Consider the following 22,934-nt stretch of genomic DNA (forward strand, 5'->3'; position numbering starts at 1 on the left):
ACCATTGATAATGGTTTCACGGTCAGCATTAGACTTGAATTCTCAAATTTTTATTGAACTCAAACTCTGTTTGAGTCTGGGTCCCCACAATATTTCCTAATGACAGCATGACTAATCCAGTGACAATATCACAAAGTCATTGCATCCCCTGGGATTAGCTATGTCACTGTAGAAAGAGTAAAGCAGCCACTGTCCAAAGAGATCAACCATTCTTATTCAGTTTTTCCAGGTTGCATTTGGGTCACCAGCCTTCTTTTGCAAGAAACTCACATTTTTGTGCCCAAGTGCTGAGATTTTGCAGCAGTTTTGGCTGAGAGAGACACTGGGAAAGAAATCTATCCTGAAGTGGTTGAGTAATATCATGATGAACAGAAGTGACTTTTGAAGCACATTAGTCAAGCCAAGAGAAGGCAATGTGCCAGGGCTTGACTGAATGTATCCTCAAATCCTGAATGAGATGAGGAGTAGGAATTAAGAAGGCCCTGGAAGCTATTATTTCATAAATCCTTTGATTGTTTGCTGGAGAACTGGAGAGTGGCCAGCGCAGTGCTCATTCTTCAAAAGAACCAATCTGGATAAGTACAGGCCCATTAACTTAGCATCTGTGGTTGGGAACATTTTAAAGTCTTTAAGGCTGAGATTGCCACGTTCCTCGAGACAAGAGAAAATAGATAGAATTAGCCAGCACAACTTCCAATAGGATTAAAATATTGTGGTTGGCAAGTTGCGTCAAATTCTTTGAGGAAATAAAACAGCTGGAGGATGAGGGGAGATGCATTACATGTCAAATATATGAAATGTATTTATCTATCTCTGGAACAAGGTCACAGAAGTGATATCTAAAAAGAGTTGAAAACTCAAGAAAGCAGTCTTCATTTACAGTTTGGAAAATAATTTGTGCAGAAATTAGATTTTCATGCAACAGATGCCATTCAAGAGGCCTTCACTGTATGAGTTATTATTTGTTTTTAAATGAGAATCCTAATTTGGTGTGTCAGATACAGAATGACTGTTCAGGATGCATTTGGTGTGTGTTTCATCAAGCAGTTGGATGGATGGTAGGATGTTGGTGTCGTTTCTGATTAAGCTGGTTGTGCCTCTGCTGGTTTGAACTGGTTGCAAAACCCATCTTCATTCCACTGTGTGCATCCAAAGCCTTATGCTGAAAACTGGAAAAGATGTTCCCACATCAATTTGATTACAAGGATGCTTTGAAAAGGACCAAGAGATGTAGAGTGAGGGAAACGATCAACCAAGCTGCAGTCGCCTTCTCTGCATTTTGCTGTACTCTCTGGTCACGTGCCCCTCTCATTATCAGTGAGGCCGTGAGACCAGACGCACAAAACCAAATCTCAAACATTGGTAGGGTCTTCTGGAGGGGAAGGGGGCCCTAGCCGCTGACTGGCAAGCCAGAAAACTTCCACATCATCTCTTTTCAATAAGGCCTATTTGCATATAGTACATGCTCATTGAGAGGCAGTTTAATTCACCAGAATCAAATGCCGCTTCCCAATTAAGTTCTCAGCTAGCATGCAATATATACCTTCAGATTTGCCACTATGTTTAAGAGGCATGCAACAGGCAAAATACTGTACCTGCTGGGCGGGCATACCATGATGGAGATCCAACAGCTACAGGTGACTGAACTGACCAAGAGTGGAAGCCTATCTGACCAAGGTGCAAAATCTGTCTGGCCAAGGGTACATGTCCACCTGGGGAGGTGTGGCAGGTTGATTGGGGGACGGGTGCATTTTGAGCTTCAGGAATCCAAGTGATGCTCCAGGCTTGAAGGGAATGAATGATGGTCTTGGTGGCTGTTGAGTATGGTGGCAGTATCTCCAGTCCCTTGGGGTAATGTTAGGGGCATTGACCTCCTGCTCCTGACTTGCATACTCTTCAAGTGTACATAAAGACTGCACTGAGAACTGAGCAATCATGTGAGATTAGCTGGCCTGTACACAAGTACCTTTGAATGCAAACTGCATAATGGAAGATGCTGATCATGAAATGCTGTCAGAACCAATCATGTTAGTTTCTCTGCATTCTTCCAGGAGCCATTCACTCTCTAGGGTTCAATGAGGGCTGACGGTTTCGCTGACGCTTCAGCTGCCAACGCACTAGCTCTAGGAATCCCTTCCTAAACATCTCTCTTCCTTGAAGACCCTCTTAAAACCTATTACTTTAACCAACCTTCAGCGTGTTTGCCCTACAGCTCTTTATATCCTTACTTGACCCTGATATTATTTGATACATGCCTGTGTAGTGCCTTGCCTGCTTTATTATTTAAAAGTATGACATAAGTACAAGTTGTTATTGAGGAGAAGGAGAAATGCAATATCTGCCATTAAGCTGCCATTCAGGTACTTCACTAAAAGATTCATATCTTTGTTTTTATTTTAGGCTTCTCAGTGGTGTGAGGAAACGACAGTAAACCTCATGGCGCCAAGCCTTCTTCCTGAATTGCACTTACTAAAAGAGGTAAAGTTTTGGAAGTAAAGATTAACCTAATAGCTTTCCGGTATGAAACCTAAAGAAATGCAGTTTGCTGCATTTTGCCCTGTTCCTATATTTATGGTGACTGTTACTGTGGATTAGACATACAATTGACATGTACAGCAAGCAATAATACTGGCAAAATAGTCTTTTTACATTCATTTCCCAATTATATTGGTTTGTCTTTCAACATGGCAAAATAGTTTTTTTTATGTTTTTAGCTTCATTGTTGAACAGACGGTATTGTGGTAGAATTATGTAGATGGGGACAGCAACACTAGAGACAAATTAGCATATTCCTTTTTTTTATAAATATGCATCTTATTGCTAAGACAGACTTTATGATTTAGTTCTGATCTGCTTGATTGCCTTACGTTGGGTAAATCACTTCACATGTCGCTAGTTTGGAAATTTCCTAAGTGGCGTACTATCAAATCATCATCCAATCATTCAATAATTATGCCAAGTTATGAGAGAAGAACAATGTTTCGAAGATACAATGCAGATGACAGCTTCTTTATCCTTTCCAGATCAAAGTAAAAGGTCCCAAGTATTGGGAGATTATGATGGATCTCTCTAAAGGGCTCGCAAGTTTGCAGTGAGTATCTTTGTAAAATAATTCTGTTTTTTTCTTGTCCATTTTTTTCTTGTCCATTTGTTGAATGCAGCAATACGTGAATACTGTCATCGGGTAATTTATTATCGTCCACTTCTTATGGACTCTGTTTCTTTCAGATCAATTCTATCAAAAGACGGTTTTCTTTATGTCAAGCTTCGAGCAGGACATCTCTCCTACACGGAGGATCCGAAAGGATTTCGCAGTCTTTTAGCTCAGACATTCACTCACAGAAACCCTGAGTTCCTTTCTATCAAGGTAGAACTAAGAAGACTGCTCCCTTCTGACCCATTGATTCTAAGAAATGGATTGTACTTTTGCTTAAGACAAAAATGGACAGTGCTTAATTTATTTTTTGATTCCATTATATGAGTTAGATTTTAAAACCCTGATGCGCTTTCCTTGCAGCCTGAAGCTGTTTCAGCTTTTACTTCTGACCCAGCTTTGCTGTCGTTTGCGGAGTACTTTTGCAAACAATCTAAGAAAGAGGGGGTAAGTGTTTCTTTTTGCATTAGTAATAGCTCATAAAATTGTAATTCTTGTATATACGTTTCTTTCCATATCTGGCTGTGCAATCCTGTATCTGTTATGAAGTCTACCAAAATTTTTGCTCCCAACTCTGATTTCCTACCATTGTGTAGAATGTTTGCCTTTAAGCTGTAATCAGCAAAATGCTTCGCTGTTCCACTTCATTGTGATGCGGATCAGTATGTGTTTAACCATTTCAGCCAATATCTGCTTGGTAGTTAGTATTGGAAATAGTCAGTTATTTGACTGAAGTTGCCTTGTTCAAGGACATGATTGATTGCAAATGCAAAGAAACTCACTGGCATGTTAGTGATCGTGAGTGAATTAGACCCGAAACACTCAATCATTTACTAAAGAACTTGATTGGATTATGATAAATCCATAATCTGGGAAATGAATTGGAATGACTTTTCACATTCACAATTATTTTGTGATGCTTATGAATCTTATTTATCATCCTTTGCTTCTGGCAGACTTTTACTTCCTGGTGTTTAATGTGGGGGAGATTTCTTCAGGTGTTTCTGGACACATTGCTGCAGTACAGTGTAATTCCCGCAGTTGGTTACTGGTATTTAATGAGATTTTCAGGGTGGAATCTTGTGCCTCCCCTATGGCAGGGGGTAATTAAATCCCACCTTCCCACCTCCACCCCAAAAGGTGGGATTTAATGCCCATTCTGGGCATCTGTACCCTGATATGAACTCCACCGTGCAGTGAGCATGACGAGCCTTGCAGTTCCCTGGATTAGCTTCATGTTCAAAGGCAAGGATGCCTGATGGAGGGACTTGGCAAGAGACAATTTGGAGCTCCAAAAGCTTTCCATTACCTGATCTCCACTCTGTTACTAGAGTACAGCATGATTCTCACAGTCTGTTACTGGAATACAATATGATTCTGACAGTCTGTTACTGGAATATAATATGATTCATAAAGTCTTACTGCAATACAGTATCAATCTTTGTTACTGGGATACAGCTTGATTCTCGGTCTGTTGGAATGCAGTATAATCCTCTCAGCCTGTTACTGAAGTAGAGTATAATTCATTCAGTCTGTTACTGGTGTACGGTACAATTCTCAGTCTGATGCTGGCATACAGTATGATTCTCGGCCTGTTAATAGAATACAGTGTGATTTTCAGTCTGATCAGAGCTGATGAAGGATCATAGACATGATTTTGTTTCTTCTCTTTAATGATATGAAGGCATCCCTGCAATTTGTTGCCATCCCTAATTGCCTTTGAACTAATTGGATTACTCGGCCTTTTTAGAGAGCAGTTAGAGTCATTCACATTTCTGTGGGTCTAGTGCCATGCGTAGGCCACAGCAAGTATGGGCAGAAGATTTCCTTCCCTGTGGGACCTCAGTGAACCACGTGGATGTTTACATCAATCAATGATCATTGTCCTGGTCACCATTACTGAAACCAGCTTGTAATTTCAATTTATTAATTGAGTTTAAATTGTCCTACCTGCTTTAGAATGGGCCTTTGGATTACAGGTCAGGGTAACATTATTACTGCGTGACCACAGCCCCTGTGGGTTAGCTCCATTGTTGTCTCCACAATTTTTGCCTGACCTGCTGAATATTTGGAGCACTTTCAGTTTTGATTTTCAGATTGCAGCGTCTGCAGAGTGCTGGTTTTTGTATTCCTCCACTGATTCCATTTTGCTTGATGCTCACCAGTTTTCGTCTCCGTCTCCTCTTGAAGGTGTCAACTGCTTGCTAGTGCATGATTCCACAGGCAGGCCAGACTCTCCTGATACCTCCGGGCGCTGTTCTCAAGTGCAACTTGATGTAAGGGCAGAAAACCCGATTGTTCACCAAGGCATTGCAGCTGAGCCGAACCGCACCAGTGCTCAGTATTCACATGTCTGAGCTTCCAGGGAGTGCAGTCAGAGGAGAGTTTCTCTCTTATCGGACACTGCTCCCTTGTCCCCCACCCAATGCAAGGCGCTGAGGTCAACGGACTCCAACTACTCTCAGCTATCTCAACACAGAGGAATGAGAATAGAAGCTGGGACTATCTGACTGGTAGTTCTGGTCCCCCCTGAGCTATAGTTAAATGAGTGATGGTAATTATAACTTACAATGACACGAAGGCACTGTTAATAGTTGAATGAGACAGCATTAATGAGGTACAAGTTTCAGGTACTGCTGTAACTTAGCATACTGGGAAGCTTTTGCCTCTGGCATTTGACATTACCTCTGTTTTCTGTCGAAGGAAGTAAAAGTCATCAACTGACTTCGAATTTGCTTCCATTCTCCCTTGAAGTTAGTAATTTTGCTGCCGAAAGCTCTTGAATTCCGTGTAACTTTGTGAAAACTTGGAGATGTGTTGAGTGCGGATTTACCATATTAGAATGGCATCCTGTACTCACTGCCTCTGAACTGCAGTCAATTCCAACTACTGACCGGTCATCTTTGTAATGGCACAGATTGGAAAATGCACAAGTGTATTTTTAAATTTAGGTTGGGTTTAAACATCAAATCCTCTTCCACTGAATGCTTTTCCTTATGTTTTAAATTTCCATTAAAGTTATCTGAGTTAATCTGAATGAATGTCAAAGTGAATTATCTACATTGAATTGTTAATGTGCAATGTAATTTATTCCTGATTGTGACAATGTAACTTTTGTCATTGTTAATAACATAATTTTATTTTTATTCAAAAAAAACTGTTCTCTCCCTTCAGAAACAGGACATGCTGGACTTGCTGTCATCCATCCTATACGAATGCGTTACTCAAGAGAAGCCAGAAATGCTACCTACATATATTGCCATTGACCAGGTAAAATGGGATTTTTATGGTCTCTCTCTGGATCTGTTTACTGTTTTGTTTCTTTCCTGTTTCAACTACTTCTCCATGCTATGTTCACATGAAAAGACCAGCATGAAACCTAATTCCCAGGTTTCCTACTGGTTTTACTTGGAGCCATCAAGTTCATAAAACACAAGGTTTTTCAACTCTTCATTTTGTGCCATTTCTTTCTCTCTGTTCTGTGCTCTCATCATAGCCTTGTAACTTCTTCTCATGTACTTATTCTTTATTTCCTTAAACAATCCAATTGCCTCCAGTAGTTCTTGCTAGACCTTTTCAAATGCTCCAGCTTTCCACAATTATTTGATGACCATTTAAATTGGTCAGCCCCTTACCAATGACTACCCAAGTACAGGCAGGAGTTTTTGCTAACGCTCCAAATCAAAAATTCTTGGACTATGTCTGATTGAGTAAAATCAGACCCAGAGTCTCAAATCTCTCCCATTTCTGAGCTGTGAGTTGTCATGATGGTTTTAATCTACTTCATGTAATAGGGTGCCCAAACTCTGCATTACCGAGTGACCAAAGTACTGGCACTGTCCTCCAGGATTTATCCAACTGAACATGTTGCCGCAATTAATTTCTTCCAATCATTTGGGTTCAGGACTGCCTTGTGCCTTTGTGTGAAAACTCATGTTGTAAGCAGCACTTTTACGTTGTCAACCAGTATTATTCTAGGTCTCTTAAAAGATCTCTTCCACATTGGTGATGATTTCTTTGGGAGGGTCAGACTCTGATTGATGCATGAGATGTTCATACCAGAGGAGATGTAACACACGGTCACCCCTGGCATTGCCTTTTGCGGGTTTATCATTGCCTCTTTAACACCTGTACAGACTGCCTTGATGATTGAATGATCCCATATTATATTGATCATCTTATGGTTTGCTGGAATTTATGTATATTAGCTAATGGATTGCTGTTTACTCTCATCTTTCAGTGACAATCCTTTGAACCTGTCCTCCCATTCCTTCTACTTCCTCTCCAATGTAGTGCCTGTCCTTACATTAAGTTGTACATGTAATCAGCTCCTGAAGGAGAGAAAAGGACTGGACATGCTGAACCTCTCCCACTTTTTGGTGCTCAGCTTCTACCAAGTATTTCTCACAATGTACTGGAATGCGTACAAGATTGCAGCCATAATTCCAGCTGCTACTTTCCAGTGTCTCAGTGCATTGGATCTGCAGAATACTTTCTCTTCCACATGTAGCTTTCGAATAGTGGTGATCCAGATCTAATCTGAATGCCACTTACAACCCAAATTGTCTCTTCAGCTAGTGGCCATTGCAGGGATATCCCTGTGAAGTAATTTTAAGCAGGTATTCCTGTGATCTTTCTGCTGGGACTCCAAAGGCAATTGCACAGTAAATGCAGTTAAGAATGGGACTATCCCAGTGTCTGGTGCGCATTTGTAATGGTTTTGTCTGCACCACACAAACACAGAAATTTTAAAGTGCAATCCAAATGGAAGAAAATATATTCAGTCACTGAAGAATTTTACAATAAGCTCTGCTGCATTTTCCCAAGTAAATATTTAGAAACATATCTACAAATAAAATTTTAAAATTTGTATTGCATGATTGTCCAACTCAGAGCAAAAAAGACTAAACAATTTAGTACTGTTTACTTTTCCTGTTTCAGGCTGTGAGAAGGTTAGAACGCAAAGAGCTGACCGAAACCTTTGAGCTGTGGCAGATCAAATTAGTGCAGCAATTCTACAACTCGGTTTGTCTCCAAGATAAATTTAAAAACAGCACCAGTGCACTCCTCATCAACTCTGAGTTTCTTCTGGCCATGAAAAGCATGTTGGACAAAACCCTGGATCAATGGCTACATGGTAAACACTTGCTGCATTTTTGGTTTTTGATTATTAATAATCTCTCAGCCGTTTGGTTTGGGGGCATGTGCTTTTAGAGTTGAACTTCAGCTAAAAAAGAAAATGAATATAGTGAAGTGGATCACAGTTTTGAATAAAACAAATCCCTTGAATAATCCCTTGGATAAAAGGGAGATATTGTTGCTGTAAGAAAGACATTGATGATTTATATGTGTGGCTGGTCCTCGATTTCATTTGTTCCTGGATTTTGAGCATCGCTGTGAAAGGAAACCATTTATTGACTATCTATAATTGATTTTGAGAAAGTGGTGGTACCACTGCAGTCTGTAATGATGTGTACACCCACAGTGCCCTTAGGGAGGAAGTTCCAGGGTTTTATTTCAGTGAAGGAACAGCAGTTGCAAGTCAATTTAGTGTGGAGCTTGCACTTGGTGTTCCCATGTGTCTACTGCCCTTGTCCTTCAAGGTCATAGATGTGGTATGGAATGTACAGTCAAACACCTTCTTCACTATCCTATCTACCTGCAACTCCACTTTCAAGGAACTATGAACTTGCACTCCAAAGTCTCTTTGTTCAGCAACACTCCCCTAGACCTTACCACTAAGTGTATAAGTCCTGCTCTGATTTGCCTTTCCAAAATGCTGCACCTCACATTTATCTAAATTAAACTCCATCTGCCACTCCCCGACCCATTAGCCCATCTGATCAAGGTCCTGTTATACTCTGAGGTAACCTTCTTCGCTACATCATCAATTTTGGTGTCATCTGCAAATTTATTAATCATACCTCCTATATTCACATCCAAATCAATTATGTAAATTACAAAAAGCAGTGGACCCAGCACCGATCCTTGTGGCACACCACTGGTCATAGGCCTCCAGTCTGAAAAGCAATCCACCACCATCCTCTCTCTTCCACCTTGGAGCTATTACTGTGTCCAAATGGCTAGTTCTCCCTATATTCCATGTGATCTAACCTTGCTTACCACTCTACCATGCAAAACCTTGTTGAACATTTTATTAGATTAGATTAGATTACTTACAATGTGGAAACAGGCCCTTTAGCCCAACAAGTCCACACCGACCCGCCGAAGAGCAACCCACCCAGACCCATTCCCCTACATCTAACACTACGGGCAATTTAGCACAGTTTTGGACTGTGGGAGGAAACCAGAGCACCCAGAGGAAATCCACGCAGACATGTGCAGAATGTGCGAACTCCACACAGACAGCTGCCTGAGGTGGGAATTGAACCCACTTCTCTGGCGCTGTGAGGCAGCAGTGCTAACCACTGTGCCACCATGCCGCCCACTATGTTGCAGTCCATATAGACAATGTCCACTGCTCTACCTTCCTCAATCTTCAAAAAACTCAATCAAGTTAGTGACACACCATTTCCCAAGTACAAAGCCATGTTGACTCTCCTGAATTAGTCCTTACCTTTCCAAATACATGTAAATCCTGTCCCTCAGAATCCCATCCAACAACTTAGCCACCACTGACATAGACCTCTCTGATCAATAGTTCTCAGGCTTTTTCTTATCACCTTTCTTAAATAATGGCACCAGATTAGCCAATCTCCGGTCATCTAGTACCTCACCCGTGGCAATTGGTGATACAAATACAGCAAGGGGTCCAACAATCACTTCCCTAGCTTCCCACAAAGTTCTGGGGTACACCTGATCAGGTCCTGGGGATTTATCCACCTTTGTGTTTTAATATGGACACTTTTCAAGTGTCTTAATCATTGTTCCCAACGTCCTCAGTCAAAGGTCATATCTCTCTAATGAAAATAAGATCCCTTGATTTAGAAGGTTGTTTGCAATTTTGAAGATACTATATTCAATTCAAAACATTAACTTTTTCTGTCTTCTGTAAGTGCTCTCAGACCCGCTGAGTTTTTCCAGTGCTTTTAGTTTTCATCTCAAACTTCCATTCACCATCCACAGGACTTTGCTTTGACTTTTGAGATGCTTTGATGCTTAGTTTCTCTCAACAGATTGCAGTCCAATCATAATCTAGAAGGTCTCACAGTTCAAAATCCTTTCTCTGTTAAATTATCTCGGATTCAACATCATAGCAAGGGTTGTGTTACCATTTGCATGGTTGCTCCCTGGGCTATGCGGAAACATTTTCGCAGCATTTACCCTGTCAAGCATGCTAACAATTTTATTTGTTTGATTCATGTCATCTCTTATTTTTTAATTTCCAGAGGATAGAGGTTTAATCTACTCATTCCCTCCTTTTTAGGACAATTTCCTTATCCCAAGAACCAGAATAATTAGCTTTCATTGCACTCCCTCTCCAGCAAATCTTTCCTTTCTTTGGTCAGGAGAGAAAAACTGCAAATGGATTAGATTAGATTAGATTAGATTACTTACAGTGTGGAAACAGGCCCTTCGGCCCAACAAGTCCACACCGCCCCGCCGAAGCGCAACCCACCCATACCCCTACCCCTACATTTTACCCCTAACCTAACACTACGGGCAATTTAGCATGGCCAATTCACCTGACCTGCACATCTTTTGGATTGTGGGAGGAAACCGGAGCACCCGGAGGAAACCCACGCAGACACGGGGAGAACGTGCAAACTCCACACAGTCAGTCGCCTGAGGCGGGAATTGAACCCGGGTCTCTGGCGCTGTGAGGCAGCAGTGCTAACCACTGTGCCACCGTGCCGCCCATTAAGGATCTTAATGTCTCACATCACAATGACCTGTAATTGAAATGAATGTTCTTTATTCTTGCACTCTGAACCCTTTGTAGCAATGCAAACATACCATTGGCCTTTCTACAGCTTGATGCTATACCTGCAAGTTAACTTGCTGTGATGCAAAAAAGAGCCATGAACAATACAACTCAGGAACAGGCCCTTCGGCCCTCCAAGCCTGCGCCGCCACATCTTCCAAACTAAAGTAGTCTTCACTTACAGGATCCGTACCTCTCGATTCCCTTCCTATTCATGTATTCGTCCAGGTGCTTCTTGAATACTGCTTCCATCACCACCTCCCAACAGTGTGTACCAGGCACTCACCATCCTTTGTGTGAAAAATTTGCCTCACACATCTCTTTTAAGCTTCCCTCCCGGCACCTTGAACCTGTGTCCCCTAGTAATTGACCCCTCCACCTTGGGAAAAGCCTCATCCTTTCCATTCTATCCATGCCATTCACAATCTTATAAACTTCTATTAGGTCACTCCTCAACCTCCAGAATTCGGGTGAAAAGAAACCCAGTCTATCCAAGTTTTTAATCATAGCTAAAATCTCCCAAACCAAGCAACATCTTGGTAAACCTTTTCTGTACCTTCTCCAAAACATCCACATCCTTCTGGTAGTGTGGTGACCAGAGCAGTAAGCAATATTCCAAGTGAGGCCGAACTAAATTTCTATATAGCTGCAGCATAAGTATCTAAACTTCTACTCATTCCCCCTCCAATGGAGGCAAGTACGCCATAGGCCTTTTTCACTTCCTTATCTACCTACACTGCCACCTTCAGTGATCTGTTGACCTGCACACCCAGAGCCCACTGTATATCAATACTCCTAGAGTTCTGCCATTCATTGTATAATTTCCACCTGTACTTGACCTTCCAAAAATGAATCACGTCACATTTGTCTGGATTAAACACCATCTGCCAATTTTCTACCCATGCCTCCAACTGATCTGTATCGTGCTGTATCCCCTGACCATCCTCCTCACTGTCCACAACTCCACCGATCTTTGTATTGTCCACAAACTTACTCATTAGACCAGCTATGTTTTCCTCCAAATCATTAATGCAGATCACGAACAGCAGAGGTCTCAGCACTGATCCCTGTGTAACACCCACTTGTGACAATCCTCCATTCCGAAAAGCATCCTTCCACCGCTACCCAATGAACAGGAACTGGCTGGTCCCTCTGAATGGAAGCATTTCCCAGTCTCACTGTGCAATAACTATTCTGTTTCTTTTTATTTTTCTTACCAAAGTGGTTAACTTCACTGTTCAACACATTGTGTATGTCACAAGCACCGTACGTGAACTGTAGATTAGTATAGTTTATCTAGTTCCCTCTTTAATTTGTAGTGACTCAAGTTAAAGGCCCGCAGTAAACAAACTTTAGTTTACATAATTTAAAAGGTTAGTTTATTGCAAGTTATTACTGAAGATTCCTTGGAGATAAAGTTATTAACAAGAAATTACAGATGCCATGATTAAAACAAGTGCAGATAAGACAACAGAATACTGGGAAGGAGCAGGTCTCAGTACTTTATTGTCGTCTCCCATGTTGCTAAAGCAACAGATCCAGCAGCTACAATTGCTTTTGTAATCGTGTTTTCTGATACAAAAAGACCAGCAGATTGTTATATTTTGGGGATGGAGAGAGATTCCTTGTTTTTCACTAGTTTCCTTAAATTTGAAACTTTCACACTGCCGACATTTCTTCAGCGGGTCAGTATCTCTCTGGCTGTTTGTAACCAGACTTCTTTATACAGTTCAAAATGGTGGTTTGTTCATTTTGAAGAATCAAAGGTTCGACAAAACAAAGATGCCAACTGTATGCCACACCTATGAAGTTCATCCTTCTGTCAAACTGTTTCTCTCTGAAACTCGAATTCTCCCACCTCCGTTGTCTGCTTACAAACTTCCCGGTGTTTCAAAAATCTTTACATGCCTGGGCTTGTCTCTCTACTGTCCACTTAGCTACACAATGAAGTGACTTGTAGCAGATGTTTTATTTCAGTCTTCTCTATTTGCTTAAAGTTAGATTAGGTTAATTACAAACATTCAGATGTCATAACTCCAGTTGTTAATGATACATTCCATTGATCATGTCTTTGTCTCTTCTTCCTCCTATGCTGCCTTTTTGCATCCTCTTCCCTGTTTGCTTCACCACTGAACTTTGTATCATCAGTGTATTTTACACTCTGTTTCCTCATCCATTATTATCATTACATTGTAAATAGCTGAGGCCTGAGCACTGATTCTTTCTCTACGCAAGCAATCAGCGCCTGCGAACCTGAAAATGTCCTGCTCATCCAGACTCTGTTCTGTGTGCACTAATGAATTCTCAATCCATACCTATGATATTACCCACTTGTCATAGTTTTGTGCAGTAATCTCTCTTATGGCACCTTATCAAATGCTCTTTGAAAATCAAAGTGCACTACGTCTAGGTTTCCCAAATCTGTCTTATGCTTGCGCAAAGGGTTCTAATTGATCAATTAAACCTTCTTGCTACTCATATAAATCCAAATTGACTCTGCTTAATCATGTGATTTTCTTGGTGTCCTGAACTAATCATAGATTCTATTTTTTTAACTGCCTCTGGTGTTAGGTTAGCTGACCTGTAAATGCCCTTTTTCTCTCTTCCTCCTTTCTTAAATAGTGAGTTATGTTCTAATCCTTGGAATTTATTACAGAATCTAAGAAAAACCAAAACCAATGCATCCATTATCTCCATAACTACTGCTTTCAAAAACCCAAGACTGCAGGTTGTCAGATCCAGGGAATTTATTGCCACTTAGCCCCATTATTTAATGTGATTTGATTTCTTATACTGATTCATGTATGGTATGGCAGTTGACGTGGTATACATGGACTTCAGTAAAGCCTTTGATAAGGTTCCATATGATAGGCTGTTGGAGAAAATGCAGAGGCATCGGATTGAGAGTGATTTAACAGTTTGGATTAGAAACTGGCTTTCTGTAAGAAGGCAGCGAGTGATAGTTGATGGAAAATATTCACCCTGGATTCTGGTTACTAGTGATGTGCCATAAGGGTCTGTTTTGGGACCGCTGCTGTTTGTCATTTGTATAAATGACTTAGATGTGGGCATAGGTGGATGGATTAGTGAGTTTGCAGATGACACTAAAGTCTGTGGAGTAGTGGACAGTGTGGAAGAATATAGCAGGGGGACTTGGATAAACTGCAGAATTGGGCTGAGAGGTGGTAAAGAGTTCAATGCAGCTAAATGTGAGGTAATTCACTTTGGGAACAATAACAGGAAGGCAGAGTATTGGGTTGATGGAAAGATTCTTGGTAGTGTGGCTGTGCAGAGGGATCTTGGACTCCATGTACACAGATCCCTGAAAGTTGCCATCCAGCTTGATAGTGCTGTTAAGAAGGCATATGGTGTGTTAGGTTTTATTGGGAGAGGGTTTGAATTCCAGAGCCGAAGTGTCATGCTGCGACATATAAACTGCTCTGCGGCTGCACTTGGAATATTGTGTACAGTTCTGGTCGCCCATTACAGGAAGCATTGGAAAAGGTGCAGAGGAGATTTACCAGGATGTCGCCTGGTCTGGAGTGAAGGTCTTATGAGGAAAGGCTGAGAGACTTTTGTCTGTTCTCATTGGAGAGAAGAAGGTTAAGAGGGGATTTGATAGAGACATACAAGATGATCAGAGGATTAGATAGGATAGACAGTGAAAGTCTTTTTCCAACGATGATGACATCAGCTTGTTCGAGGGGGCATAACTACAAATTGAGGGATGATAGATTTAAGATAGATGTCAGAAGCAGGTTCTTTACTCAGGGAGTGGTAAGGGCATGGGATGCCCTACCTGCTAATGTAGTTAACTCAGCCACATTAGGGAGATTTAAACAATCCTTGGATAAGAACATGGATGATGATGGAATAGTGTAGGGGGGGTGAGCTTAGGTTAGTTCACAGGTTGGCGCAACATCGCAGGCCGAAGGGCCTGTTCTGCGCTGTATTGATTTATGTTCTATTCCTTTTGAAAGACACTCAGTCTCGCAAGATAATTGGTTCCCTCTTATTTTCAGCATGCTTTTGTGCCCTCTAATATGTGAGGGCAGTTAACAAAGTATTTATTTAATGCTTCTGCCATTTCCTTTAAACCCCAGTATAATTTCACCTGTTTCTGCTTCTAATGGACCTTTGTTGCTTTCATCTGCAGTCTTCATATGTCTGTTCATGCAGAAGCAATTATAGTCTTTATATTGCTTATTATTCTATTGTCATTCTGGGCATGACACCTTATAAAGGGACTTAATTTTAAAAATAAACTTTTTCACATAGCGAGTGTTTAGGGTTTGAAATGCACTGTCTGGAAATGTCATGGATGCAAATTGATTGAGATATTCAAGGAGACAATAGATAGTCATTTAAATAGATACAACCTGCAGGGTTAAATTGCTAAGAAGGTTAGGATGGGATAGGTTGGGCTGAGTGGCATCCTTGTGAGTGTAACAGTTCTGTGACTTCAGGCCTTAGCAAGGGTACAAAGATAGACTAGAAAGCTACCAAAATTGAGGGACTTCAGTTAGTTGGAGAGAGTAAAGATTTCCTGAAGAAGGGCTTATGCCCGAAACGTCGATTCTCCTGCTCCTCGGATGCTGCCTGGCCTGCTGCGCTTTTCCAGCACCACGCTTTTCAACGAGAGTAAAGAAGTTGCAGGTTCTCCTTGGAGCAGAGAGAGAAAGGTGGACTTCCATTTATGTGGTGCCTTTCATGACAAATCAACAACCCTGTTGCACCCTTTCAAGTTCTCTCTGAAGTGTTTTCACTGTCGAAAATTATCAAGAAAGTGAAGAGGAAGTTTAAGAAAAGTGATCTTATAACAAATGGTTTTGATATAGTAAAGAGCAGTTTTGCACTGGGACAAAAGTCAATAGCCAGAGGACATAAGATAATTGTGAAAAGAGGAACGAGACAAGAGAGGTCTTTTTTACACAGCACGTTGTATTTTATCTGGGTAGACAAATTACACATGAAGCCACACATGTGGCTTCAGATTGCATTGTCTCCAGGAGTGGTAGAAATAGATTGTGTAGTAACTTGTAAAAGGGGAAAGACTTGAAAGGAAGAGGAATTGAGGGGGGGAAAGCAAAGAGAAGCGAGACTAATTAGATTGCTTCATCAGAGAATCCATGCAGGAACAAAAAAACTGAATAACCTTCATTGCTGCGTGATTCTCATTCTTAATTGTGTGCAAATTGTGGGGAAGGACAGAACTGGGCTCAGAGATGGTATCCTTTGCCCTTATCCAACTAGTTAACTCCTTTGAGGATGTGGATCAAAACAGGCAGACAGCAACTTGTACTTGCTGAATTCTAGCTCAGTAAGGAGGAGCTGTCTAAAAAGGCAGTGCATGTTTCTGACTGGGAAGAACTACAAATAATTCAATTACTAAAAGCGGAAGCGACAAACCACAAACTCGTTGTTTCTGTGTGGTGTATTTTTATGAATGTTGTATTTAATGCGGCAAGACAATGGAGCTAAGTAACACTAACAAACTGAGAACCATTCTTGTCTCATAAACAAATGATCCTGACCCAACCTGCTGCTTCTGTGGCACTGCCCAAACATATTGAAGTAGCCTTTGTGTGGCTTCATGTGTAATTTGTCTACCCAGATAAAATACAAAACAGTTTACCACAAGGAAAGGGATAATGTTTAGATTTTAGATTACTTACAGTGTGGAAACAGGCCCTTCGGCCCAACAAGTCCACACCGCCCCGCCGAAGCGCAACCCACCCATACCCCTACATTTACCCCTTACCTAACACTAGGGGAAATTTAGCATGGCCAATTCACCTGACCTGCACATCTTTGGACTGTGGGAGGAAACCGGAGCACCCGGAGGAAACCCACGCAGACACGGGGAGAATGTGCAAACTCCACACAGTCAGTCGCCTGAGGCGGGAACTGAACCCGGGTCTCTGGCGCTGTGAGGCAGCAGTGCTAACCACTGTGCCACCGTGCCGTCCTCATTATAATTTTCTACGAACATGAGTTTATTTGCATATCTTTTAAAATAGCTTTTTATAATAAATACATGGGAGGTGACGCCCTCGTGGTATTATTGTGAGACTATTAATCCAGAAGCTCATCTGATGGTCTGGGGACCCAGGTTTGAATCCTGCTCCGGCAGATGATGGAATTTAAATTGAATAAAAGAAAATATGGAATTAAGAATCTACTGAAACCGTTGTCGATTGTCAGAAAAATGGATCTGGTTCACTAATGTCCTTCAGGGAAGAAAATCTGCCATCCTCACCTGTCTTACATGTGACTCCAGACCCACAGCAATGTGGGTGACTCTCAAATGCCCTCCGAATTAGTCTAGCAGGCCACTGTGTTGTATGAATTGCCACAAAATCTCAGCAAAGAAATGAAACTAGACGGATCACCTGGCATCGACTGAGACACCAGAAAAAACAACGCTGGAAATGGCCCTGTTGACCCTGCAAAGTCCCCCTTGATCTGGGAGCTAGTGCCAAAATTGGGAGTGCTGTCTCACAAACTAGTCAAGCAGCAGTGGGACACAGTCATACTCAGATTCTAAATCATACATTTCAGACAATGTCCCAGACACCACCATCACCATTCCTGGATATATCCTGTCCCACTGGCAGGACAGACCTAGCAGAGGTGGTGGCACAGTGGTATACACTTGGGAGCGAGTTGCACTGGGAGTCCTCAACATTGTCTCTGACTCCATGAAGTCTTATGGCTCAGGTTAAACATGGGCAAAGAAACCTCCTTACCTCATACTGTGCTCCCTTGGTTGTTGAAATGATACTCCTCCATTTGAAATTTTATGATTCTATAATAATTTCCAAGGATTGGAGCATAACCGATTATTTAAGAAACGAGGCAGAGAGAAAAAGCACTGAACCTGGCAAGAACGCAAAATGTACTCTGGGTGAGGGATTTCAAGAGTGGCACAGCAGCAGCTGTGGTTATTCATGAATTATCGGTTAAATTTTTATAGTGTACAGGGTTTACCCTTCTGACAACGGAGGCAATCACTTAATCGAATTTCTTTCCCATCAGCAGCTATTTAACCCCAACTCAAACCAGCCTGTTGCCTATAGCATGACATGTGATGTTTCAGCTTCATGTTTTTGATTGGTCTAACCAGTTCAGCCTCTCAGTGTATTGACAAAGGAAAACTGAACAATAACTTTGCTTCTCATGGTCTCTAACTGCAAGGCATGCTGTCTCAATGTGAGCTGAGCCACCTGAATGCAAATATAGAAGTAGGCCTCACAACTCTACTCTTCAATAAGATCACATTTTGATCTCACCCCACCCCCCAATAGCCTTCAATTCCACTGTTTGACAATGAATCTATGCAACTCTGTCTTCTGCAAAAAAATAATACACGCAACACACTGGGGGAAGTTATTTCATTCAAGATTCTTCTCTGTCAGAAAGATAAAACCGGACCTCAGCTTAAAACTTGGACTGATTTAAAGCGGGATCTCCCACCAAAAGTGCATTGTCTAACCTGACAATGTCTAAAATCTCATACATTGATAAAACCTTTTCTATGGACAAAGACTTCAAAGGAATCTGGATTCTGCATTTTAATCAGTAGACTACCTGCTAACTAATTAAAGAATTCAACAAGGGCAGCTAGTTTTAAAGTTGTTAACTTTATGCTTATAAATACCGTGTCTTATGCCTCCCTATCATAAGGCACCTGAGGAAGGAGTGGCGCTCTGAAAGCTTGCAATTTCAAATAAACCTGTTGGACCTGGTGTCGTTTGATTTTTGACCTTGTCCACTCCAGTCCAACTCTGGCATCTGCACGCCATTAAAAATATTCAGTGACCCCCATCTCCAATGCCTTCTGAGACTGAGCGTTCCAAAGTCACATGACCATCTGACAAATGAAAAGGGTTCTTGTTCTAGAATGGTAATTCCTAATTTTAAAACCATGCCCCCTGGTTCTGGACTCTCAAACACGAAGAAGCATCCTTCCCTCATCCACTTCGAAAGACCATTTGAGATCTTATACCCTTCAATCAAGTCAACTCTCCTCTCCAGAACACCAGCGAAACTAATAACAATGTTCCTTCAGAGCTCTACAGATGTTGGGAGGTTTCAGATGCTTCCGGAAGCTGCTGCTGAGCAAAGACCTTTGAGTTCTATGGGAACAAATATCAGAAGGAACATTAGAAACAAGTCAAGCTTTCCTCCTAAGACAAACTGCTCATTCCAGATACCAGTCTAGTGTGCCTCCAGTGAAACCACCTCTGACACACTTTGCATTTCTGCTTCAAAGAATGCAGCTTCCCTATAACCCCAAACTCTGAACGAATTGTATGTTTTCACAGGCGCCCTCCTCAGGAACCATTTCTAGAGAAGCAGCAAAGCAGTGATCTCATCAGAACATCTCAGAATCCAACAGGAAACTCTGTTCCAACGATTTCTTTACTATTGCTGAAGCTGAAAGTCAGACAAATATTCACGGGAATCGGATTGGACTGGTCAAATACAGCCAAGCGTCAGTACCACTGTAGTTCCAACCTTTCAGTACAAGAGGTGGAAATTTGACAGATTCCAATTCACACTGGACAGATGTGCCAATGGCTGACAATCCAACATCAGTTGTTAGCGTGTTCTAAAAGCTGGCAGTTAGGAGGCTGGAGGACCTCAAAATGACTAAGATAGCTCTTCTTACTGCTCTTAGCATGGTCCACATGTTGCCCCATATTGGAAAGAATGCTAGCAATAGGAGCCCAGAGGCTTTTACAGTACCAGCTCATGATGCCAAGCCACCGCTATGTGAGAGGGCCTCAACAATGCTATTTTACAAACGTCTGCCAAAGGAGCAACACTCAGAAAGCTAGTGCTTCCAAATAAACCTGTTGGACTATAACCTGGTGTTGCATGATTTTTAACTTTGCCCACCCCAATCCCACACCACCACCTCCACATAATTTTTTAAACGGCCATCTCTCCAGTGTACAGGCTTTTGACTTGATGTTGCAAAGTTTGTGGATGTGCTATCGTTTGTTGGGACAGAATCTTGGTAACTTGCTGTGACTGCATTCAGACCAAGAATGGTTTTCAGACCTATCTGCAGAAAGACTGCTGTGGTGATGGGGTCTGTTGACTGGGAGCTGGAGCTAAGGCTCAGACTGCAAGTAGAGAGAGGCTGTCCATAGAGGCCCATATACACGGAGAGTTTTCAGGAAACTCTTCTCCTACCTCCACCTCAGCCAGGAGCAATGACTGTGCTGCATGCTGTTCACCCAGGATGTGGTGACAGAAGTGTGCCACCTCCCTCTACAGGACCTGTGGCTTCACAACAGCACAAGGACAGTGACACTGTGGCCCTCAGGTTTACCATTCCTCTCAGCTTCTATCCTACTCAGTTTTTCCAGGTGAAAGCAAGCAACGTTACAAACATACCCCTGTAAGCTGACTTGTTGATCCATCCAGGCAGTAGTGAGGCACCATGTTTTCAAGGAAAGGAGAGTTCTCCTTTTCCTATATATGGAGAGTAGCAAGAGGGCATGTGGTTTTGTTAAAATAACAGGGTTCCCAATAATGCACGGAGTTATTAATTGTACATGCCTTTTTATATGTTTATTTATGGGATGTGGGCATCGCTGGCTGGGGCCAGCATTTATTGCCTGTCCCTAGTTACCCTTGAGAAAGTGGTGGTGAGCTGCCTTCTTTAACCATTGTAATCGATGTGCTGTGGCTAGATCCACAATGCACTAAGGGAGGGAATGCTCGGATTTTGATGTGGTGATGATGACAGAATGGTGATATATTTCCAAGTCAGGATGATGAGTGACCTTGAAGGGAAATTGCAAGTGGTGGTGTTCCTTTGTATTTGCTTTCCTTGTCTTTCTCAATGGAGGTAGTTATCATGTCGGTGAACTTTTGCATGGGTCTTGTAGATGGTACACACTGCTGCTGCTGAGTGTCAGTGGGGGTGAGAGTGAGCATTTGTGGATCTGGTGCCAGTGAAGTGGGCTACTTTGCCCTGGGTGGTGTCAAACTTCTTGAGTGTTGTTGGAGCTGCACCCATCCGGGCAAGTGGGGAGTATTTCCATCGCACTCCTGACTTATACCTTGTAATGATGGACAGGTTTTAGGGAGTCGGGGTGAGTTACTCGCTGCAGAAATCCTTGCCTTTGACCCCTCTGCATCCCTATATGTAGATCAGGAGAGTTACAGGAATTGGAAAGGATTCTTTCTAATAAAGTGCAGTCCAAATCACCGTTCTGGCATCAGCTATGAATCTGTGAGCTGTTTTGCTGTGTCCAGTAGCTAACTGCTTGGTGGGAAGTGACATGGCAAGAGATGGTGGTGTCAGTGTCATTGCAGAGTAATGTCGAGGTCCAGACTAATGCTATGGGGATAGGGGTTCAAAACCTGATATGGTAGTTGGTGTAATTTTTGCTGGTCAGGTGGGTTGAACAATAAAGAATGGGATTTCATCCTGAAAAACAATGTGGCGACACATTTTGGGAAGTTTAAAAAGGCAAGGGGTGCTTAGGGTGTAGGGAATCGAAAAAAAGGACCCCGGAATTTACATAGGATGAGAGGGAACTTGGTGTACATGTTCATAGATTTGAAGGCAACAGGGCAAGTTAGACAAGGTTAAGAAGTCATATGCTGAAAATGTGTTGCTGGAACAGCGCAGCAGGTCAGGCAGCATCCAAGGAACAGGAGAATCGACGTTTCGGGCATCAGCCCTTCTTCAGGAATGAGGAAGGGCTTATGCCCGAAACATTGATTCACCTGTTCCCTGAATGCTGCCTGACCTGCTGCGCTGTTCCAGCAACACATTTTCAGCTCTGATCTCCAGCATCTGCAGACCTCACTTTCTCCTCTAAGAAGTCATATGGGACAGTGTTTGCTGCCTCAGGAAGGAGAGGGCACAGAAGGAGATATTTAACGCTGCTTCACTCTTGATGAGCTGTCTGAAGATGCTGAAGATGCCAAACCTTCACCATCATTGCTCAACGGTTCCCCATTTTGCCATTCATTGACATTGTCCCAACACAGCATCCCCTTTGCCAAAGTCCTGCAGTAAAAGCTGTGGATGATAACTCATTCTGTAGCTACTTTATTAACTAACCCATCCAGAAATACGGTAAAAAGAAAATACCATTCCACAAGCGGTTTGTCTTTACTGCTCCTGCACACTGCAGGCACCTGCAGCCTACCTGGTGCAAGCCTGTTGATTTTGAGCAGCTCTGGCTCCTGAGAGTTTGGCTTCAGTCTGCAGGACCTCTTGTTGAGGTGGCTGAGCTCTCTACTATCCTGTGAGGTATGTGCAGGGCCAGGATCTGAACTGGTGGCTGAGAGCATAAGAAGAAATCAAAATGCTTCTACCTCTGAGGTCTGTGATCACTCCTGTCCTTCCTTATGAGACTGCGCTGACCTGTCAGCTAGCATTTCCCAGATATCTGAAATTGGAAGATGATCAGAAAGGGAGAACTTGGGTGAGGGAAGTTGTCTGGGATGAGAAATAATAGGTTCTTGGTCTTCCAATCTGCAGCTTGTAAAAGTGCTATTGGAATCATAGAGATCTACAGCACAGAAGAAGGCCCTTTGATCCATCACGTTTGTACTGCGGAAAACAACCATCTGGCTATTCAAATCCCATTTTTCTGCACATGAGCCGTAGCCGTGTAAGCCTTGTCCATAGGGCAAGGTAGAATTAGAGAATGGCAGGCAGGAGGAATTCACTGATATCCTGAATGTTGCCAAACCTAGCAGCCTTAGTGACAGCTATCCTTGTCATGCAGAGTGCATCATCCTCTCAAGTGACCCAGGCTTGTCTGTTAGCAATGAGAGCTGGATGTGAGGATGCCATCATTGGTGGGTGCGTAATGGTGAGATCGAGCATCTGAATGTTAGGCTTGAATTCTGTTTGCA

The 22,934-nt window shown here is 42.3% G+C and overlaps 1 protein-coding gene across 2 annotated transcripts in view; it reads left to right on the forward strand.

Moving 5' to 3' along the window:
- The window catches only part of anapc1 (anaphase promoting complex subunit 1), a 214,837-nt gene that overhangs the window by 186,116 nt on the left and 5,787 nt on the right, over window positions 1–22,934 (forward strand). For both annotated transcript variants that reach the window (XM_087983726.1, XM_087983718.1), the window contains exons 41-46: window positions 2,401–2,478; window positions 3,024–3,091; window positions 3,229–3,367; window positions 3,518–3,601; window positions 6,329–6,424; window positions 8,096–8,291. In XM_087983726.1, coding sequence (XP_087839852.1) covers window positions 2,401–2,478; window positions 3,024–3,091; window positions 3,229–3,367; window positions 3,518–3,601; window positions 6,329–6,424; window positions 8,096–8,291 — 661 coding nt within the window. The remainder of the gene's footprint in view (window positions 1–2,400; window positions 2,479–3,023; window positions 3,092–3,228; window positions 3,368–3,517; window positions 3,602–6,328; window positions 6,425–8,095; window positions 8,292–22,934) is intronic.

Source organism: Chiloscyllium plagiosum, unplaced genomic scaffold, assembly GCF_037043375.1.
Source record: "Chiloscyllium plagiosum isolate Xiang-an unplaced genomic scaffold, Cpla_swu_hap1 HiC_scaffold_3, whole genome shotgun sequence".
NCBI lineage: Eukaryota > Metazoa > Chordata > Chondrichthyes > Orectolobiformes > Hemiscylliidae > Chiloscyllium > Chiloscyllium plagiosum.